The sequence below is a fragment of the Colobus angolensis genome, unplaced genomic scaffold, assembly GCF_000951035.1.
Source record: "Colobus angolensis palliatus isolate OR3802 unplaced genomic scaffold, Cang.pa_1.0 Scaffold22, whole genome shotgun sequence".
Classification (NCBI taxonomy): domain Eukaryota; kingdom Metazoa; phylum Chordata; class Mammalia; order Primates; family Cercopithecidae; genus Colobus; species Colobus angolensis.
In genome coordinates, this window is record NW_012115377.1 from 4,822,531 (window position 1) to 4,829,092 (window position 6,562).

The window sequence follows — 6,562 nt, forward strand, 5'->3', positions numbered from 1 at the left end:
CGAGACTCCGTCTCAAAAAAACAAATAAATAAATAAATAAAAAAGAAAAAAAAAATCTTCCTGCTAACACTGATTTTGTTCAGCCAAGACACATTACTGCCCTCTGCTGGAAAACCTTTCATAATAACAAACCCAGAGTGTCAAGGACGGGTGGGCTCTTAGACGGGGTACCTGGTGCCTGCCTGTACTTGGTAGCACTGGGGTAGGTGAGTGGGAGAGGAGGCTGCCGACCCAGGTATCTGTCCCCTCTGATCCTGCAGGGCCCGGCAGAGGGCTTGCATGTCAGCCAACTCCGGAGAAGCCCACTCGAACCTGACCTGGTTTGAATTCCTGTCGGAGTAAGTATACAGACCTGCTGCAAGTGAGAATGGCAGGGGAGGGCAGCCTTGGATTTGAACAAGTGTTTACGGATGGTCCTTTGGGCCAGGCCCCCTGTGCTGGAGGCAGGAGCTGGGGCCCCCATCAGGGCAATGGTGGGAGCTGGCAGGGAAGGGAGGGATGAGGTTCTCATATACCCTGAGAGAACAGAAGAAGACTTCCTGGAGGAAGTGACGATGTAAGCAGGGTTCTGACGGAAGGGTAGGAGTTTGCCAATATGTGCAGATGAGGATGAAGGAAACAAAACGGAATTAGAAGGCTTAGGGAATGACATCAGAGTAGGGCGGGGAGGAGGGAAGGTGGGAGAAGTCAACAGAGACCAGACCACCTCAGCCACATGAGAGAGCTCAGACTTTATCCTAAAGAGCAGTGGGGCTCGGGTGTTGTGACTCGTGCCTGTAATCCCAGCACTTTGGGAGGCTGAGGAGGGTGGATCATCTGAGGTCGGGAGTTCAAGATCAGCCTGGCCAACATAGTGAAACCCAATCCCTACTAAAAATACAGAAATTAGCCAGACGTGGTGGCAGGTGCCTGTAATCCCAGCTGCTTGGGAGGCTGAGGCAGGAGAATCGCTTGAACCCAGGAGGCGGAGGTTGCAGTGAGCCGAGATCGCACCCTTGCACTCCAGCCTGGGTGACAGAGTGAAACTCCCTCTCAAAAATAAATAAATAAATAAATAAATAAATAGCAGAGGGGTTCTGCGAGCATCATCAGTTCGCGTGATAGGATGGGGACAGGATGAGGATCACAGACAAGGCTAAAGGTCCCTGAATCCCTCTCTCTCCCTCCTTTCCTCCCTCCCTTTCTCATTCACTCATTCATTCAACAAACATTTACGAATATTTACAAAGTTCCAGAAGCCACTCGGACTGGGATTGGGGGCACAGACTGGAGAAACGGCGTCTCCACCCAGGAAATAGATCCTACCAGAGCAGGAATCATGTCTGCCTTATATGTCGCTGACCTAATATTTATTAAATGAGGGTGTCCCTGAAATCCGGGAAGCCATGCCAGTGACCCAAGGATGGAGTTGGGGATGGGGGAGGAGATAGAAAAACGAGCAGGATTTAAAGACCAATTAGGGCTGGGTGCGGTGGCTCATGCCTGTAATCCAGCACTTTGGGAGGCTAAGGCGGACGGATCACCTGAGGTCAGGAGTTCGAGACCAGCCTGGTCAACATGGTGAAACCCCGCCTCTACTAAAAATACAAAACAGGTTGGGCGTGGTGGCTCACACCTGTAATCCCAACACTTTGGGAGGCCGAGGCGGGCGAATCACGAGGTCAGGAGATTGAGACCATCCTGGCTAACACGGTGAAACCCTGTCTCTACTGAAAATACAAAAAATTAGCCGGGCGTGGTGGTGGGCGCCTGTAGTCCCAGCTACTCAGGAGGCTGAGGCAGGAGAATGGCGTGAACCCAGGAGGCAGAGCTTGCAGCGAGCTGCGATCGTACCACTGCACTCCAGCCTGGGCGACAGAGCGAGACTCAGTCACAAAAAAGCAAAAACAAAAACAAAAACAAAACCCAACAATTAGCTGTGGCACACACCTGTGGTCCCAGCTGCTTGGGAGGCTGAGGCATGAGAATCGCTTGAACCTGGAGGCAGTGGTTGCAGTGAGCGGAGATCGCACCACTACACTCCAGCCTGGGTTACAAAGTGAGACTCTGTCTCAAAAAAAATTTAAATAAATAAATAAATAAGGTCAATTAGATACCAAGTGGGGGTGGGGGTGTGAATTAGAGGTAGAAATCACGCGTGAACAGAGCTGAAATTCCCAGCCCAGGCATTGAGGGACCGCAAACCTGAGATCATGTTGCATTTCAGTCTGCAAACCCAGTCCCCAAAGCTCTGGGAACTTTGCAAACATTCATTCGTGTTTGCTGAGTGAATAAGTAAGAGAGGGAAGGAGGGAGGGAAGGAGGAAGTCAAGGGCCAGGGAAGGGGTAAGGCAGGACCGGGAGGCCACAGGGAGACAGGTTCCAGGTGGATTCCTGGAGCAACCCACAGGGCTGCCTCAGAATGGCCGCTGGCCCCCTCTAGTGGACCTTCCCTCTCGTCCCCCAGGAGCGAGGACAGTGCTGGCAAGAATGGGAAGAGTGACAAGAGTACCAGCGTGAAGCGCAGGCTGAGCTGCCTCCGCAGTCGAGTGACCAGGCAGAAGGAGAAGGTCAGGGGAGCTGAGCCACGGGGGCCCCCCTCTGCCTTCCCCAGCTTGGCATGCTGCCCTTAACCCGGGAGCCCTGTGACTGGGGCTGGCAGTGCGCTGCATACACAGTACCTAAGAGGGCCAGCCCCTGCAGAGGGCATCCTGAGACCTGCCTCTGTCCCATCCAGGGGAAGAGCCCAGCACATCTAAAGGATAAGGGCCAGGATGCACGAGAGAGGCGGGAGTGTGTCCATGGACACCAGCTCGTGCAAGGGACCTTCTCCAGCCCCTCCAGCTGCCCCCTGTGTGGCAAACCCTTCTTGAGCTCGGGTAAGTCTGGTGGCCCAATCCATCCTCCTGGAGGGCAGTCACCTTCTCTTCTTCGCGTCCTTTCAATCATACTTCTGGGCTCTCTTGATGTGTGCGTCCTCGTTCTGTTTTGCCCTCTCCTTGGCGGCTCCCTGGAAAGAACCAGGGATGGCTCCCTGGGCACAGGGTCCCTTGGGCTAACTCAGGACTGGCAACAGTCCCTTTAAGTCCCAGATTTTGACATTGTGGGAATCCTCCTGCAGCATCTGGACTTGAGCCATGGATGGGTTTGCTAGGGCTGTCAGGACAAAGTACCACTTACCAGGTGGCTTAACCATCAGAGATATATTCCCTTGCAGTTCTGGAGGCTTAAAGTCTAAGATCAAGGGCTGAGCTTCATAGGAAGGTGCCAGGAAATGATCCGTTCCAGGCATCTCTCCTGGCTTCATCCCTTAGCGTCACATGGCCCTGTCTGTATCCCAATTTCCCCTTTCTATAAGGATACCAGCCACATTGGATTAGCGGCCCACCAGACTCCAGTGTGGCCTCATCTTAGCTTATTTACATTCGCAAAGACTCTATTTACAAATAAGGTCACATCCTACAGGACAGAAGTGGGGGAGTAGGATTGCAACATATGAATTTGATGGTGGGGAGACATACCATTTTATCCATAACAGGTCGTTTTCTGCTTCCTGGGGCTCTTGGTGGTTGCAGGGTTGCGAGGGGAAGAGTCTCTACTCAAGAAAGAGTACCGGATTCAAGAGACTCCCAGAAAGAGATGGCTCTGGTCATCGCTGGGATTTAGAACTTAGTCTTTTTGCAAATCAGCTCCACTTTGAAGGGAATGAAGAAGAGGAGGTGGTGGCAATTGCGTGTTAGAAAAGATGTGTGCGCCGTTTGTAGCAAGAATCCAAACCGCCGTCTGTGGCTGGCAGAACGCAGGCTAGTTCACAGTTTCTGGACCTTAGCGCCGTCAATATTTGGGTCCAGGTAATTCTTTGTTCTAAGGGGCTATCCTGTGCATGTAGGATATTTAGTAGCATCCCTGGCATCTAAATGCCAGTAGTAACCACCTCCTGCCTCCAGTTGCAACAACCAAAAATGTCTCCGGCCATGGCCAAAAGCCTCCTGGGGGACAGAATTGCCTCCAGACAGGAATCAATGGGTGAATGAGATGGGCAAGCAGATCCTAGATAGGCTTAAACCATGCAGTGACAGCAATATCTGCACCCTGAGGCAAGTGCTTCTGAGCAACCTGACCGCAGGTTTTGCATTTGTTGGCTTTACCTGCTCCAGGCATGGGAATTTTCCTTCTTTCTCGTTTCCCTCTCTTTCTGCAGTGCCATTGCTGGCCGTGGGGCTGGGCGTGGCTGTTGGTGGTCAGTGGTGTCAAGGGTGTTCCTCTTTGGGCTTTTCCTTTGTTAGGCAATCCCCATCCAGCTCTGTGACCCATGAGCCATCCTCAGCAGAGGCTGGCATGGGCTTTTTGCAAAATCTTTTTTTTTTTTTGCGATAGGATTTCACTCTGTTGCCCAGGCTGAAGTGCAATGGTGTGATCTCAGCACACTGCAGCCTCTGCCTCCCGGGCTCAAGCAATCCTCCCACTTCCTCCTCCCGAGTAGCTGGGTCTACAGGTGTGCACCACCATGCTTGGCTAATTTTTTAACTTAGTTTTATAGAGACAAGGTCTCACTATATTGCCCAGGCTGCTTTCAAACTCCTAGACTTAAGCAATCCTCCCGCCTCAGCCTCCCAAAGTGCTGGAATTACAGGTGTGAGTCACCCACCGTGCCCAGCCTTTGCCAAATCTTCAGTGCACCAGCAAAGTCAGCGTGTTGAATTTGAGACAGCAGGTGACTCCGTCTTTTCCCTGACACCTTGTTCTGTTCTGCAGGGCATGAGGTGCGCTCAATCTATCTTAGGCATCAGATGCAAGGGGCAGGTAGGAGGTTGGAAGTTGGGTGAGTAAAGCCAGAGATCTAGAACCAAGGCTGCACAGAGCAGGTTCTGGGAGCCTGCTCTTGGATGCTCTTGCTTGAACAGCTCCAGGTTGAGCTGAACTAGGCACTTCCTTCTATGATTGCTGGTTCACTATCATTCTCCATTTGTTTCTGTTCCTGCTTTCACTTTTCAGAAAAATCCTGAGGTCTTTAAACTCTGATTTGGGGTCATCCAAGGTCTTGTATGACCTTGGCCCACTGACTTAGAGCATCACCGTCATCTGGGAACTTCATTATTATTATTATTATTATTTTGAGATGGAGTCCCACTCTGTCACCCAGGTTGGAGTACAGTGGCACGACCATAGCTCACTGCAAATTTCACCTCACAGGTTCAAGTGATTCTCCTGCCCCAGCCTCCCGAGTAGCTGGGATTACAGGCATCCACCACCATGCCCAGCTAATTTTTGTATTTTTAGTAGAAACAGGGTTTCACCATGTTGGTCAGGCTGGTCTCGAACTCCTGACCTCAAGTAATTTGCCTGCCTCAGCCTCCAGAGTAGCTGGCTTTGAGTAGCGTCTGCATCAGGACCTGAGGCCTGGTTGGGCAACCCCAGCTTGTCTCAGGGAGAGTGTCTGTAACCTGGAGCTAACGTGGGCTGTTCTAATCACCCCCCCACCCCAACCCCACAGGCTGATTGTCCAGCAGGTGCTTCAAGAACTTCGACAGTACCACGGGTAAGTGGGAATCGGGACGGGCACGAGGGGACAGACGTGGAGGAACAAAGTGGGAGACAAGATTAGGAGACGTGCAGGGGCGTGTACAGGTGTGGGAGACAGGGGTAGAGAAGACTGGGTGAGGGCTGGGCGAGGTGCCTCATGCCTGTAATCTCAGCACTTTGGGAAGCCGAGGAGGGTGGATCACCTGAGGTCAGGAGTTCGAGACCAGCCTGGCAAACATGGCAAAACCCTGTCTCTACTAAAAATACAAAAATTAGCCGGGCATGGTGGCGGGCATCTGTAATCTCAGCTACTTAGGAGGCTGAGGCAGGAGAATTGCTTGAACCCGGAAAGTGGAGGTTGCAGCGAGCCGAGATCGTGCCATTGTACTCCAGCCTGGGTGACACAGCGAGACTCTGACTTAAAAAAAAAAAAAAAGAAAAAAGGGAAGACTGTATTCAAGGGAAGAAAAATGAGGCAGAAGAGGAGGGAGGAGGCTAGAAGACAAGAGGTGGAGAGGGGCAGGCTGCCCCGGCACAGGGGGCCCTTGGAGCAAACAGGTAAAGGTGCCTCCTGCCTAAGACACTGCCATCTGTTACAAAATCTTCTTGTAGCCGGGTGCAGTGGCTCACACCACTGTAATCCCAACACTTTGGGAGGCCAAGGTGGGAGGATCATTTGGAGGCCAGGAGTTTGAGACCAGCTTGGGAAAAATAGTGAGACCCTGTTTCTACAAAAAAAATTAAAAACTTGCTGGGTGACGTGGCTCACGCCTGTAATCCCAGCAATTTGGGAGGCTGAGGTGGGAGGATTGTTTGAGCCCAGGAGTTTGAGACCAGCCTGGGCAACAGAGTGAGACTCTGTCTGTATAAATTTTTTCTTTTTTGTTAGCTGGGCATGGTGGCACATACTTGTAGTTTCAGCTACTCTGGGAGTGTGGGGGTGTTGACGCAGGACAATGGCTGAGTCCAGGCATTGAAGGCTGCCATGAACCATGATTATGCCACTGCACACCAGCCTGAGCAACAGAGCCAAACCCTGTTTTAAAAAAAAAAAAAAAAA

At 51.7% G+C, this 6,562-nt stretch overlaps 1 protein-coding gene across 1 annotated transcript in view; it reads left to right on the forward strand.

The window, feature by feature from the left end:
- ARHGEF18 (Rho/Rac guanine nucleotide exchange factor (GEF) 18) overlaps positions 1 to 6,562 on the forward strand; it is a 148,997-nt gene that overhangs the window by 38,346 nt on the left and 104,089 nt on the right. The window contains exons 8-10 of the mRNA XM_011943634.1: positions 261 to 338; positions 2,447 to 2,549; positions 2,717 to 2,858. Coding sequence (XP_011799024.1) covers positions 261 to 338; positions 2,447 to 2,549; positions 2,717 to 2,858 — 323 coding nt within the window. The remainder of the gene's footprint in view (positions 1 to 260; positions 339 to 2,446; positions 2,550 to 2,716; positions 2,859 to 6,562) is intronic.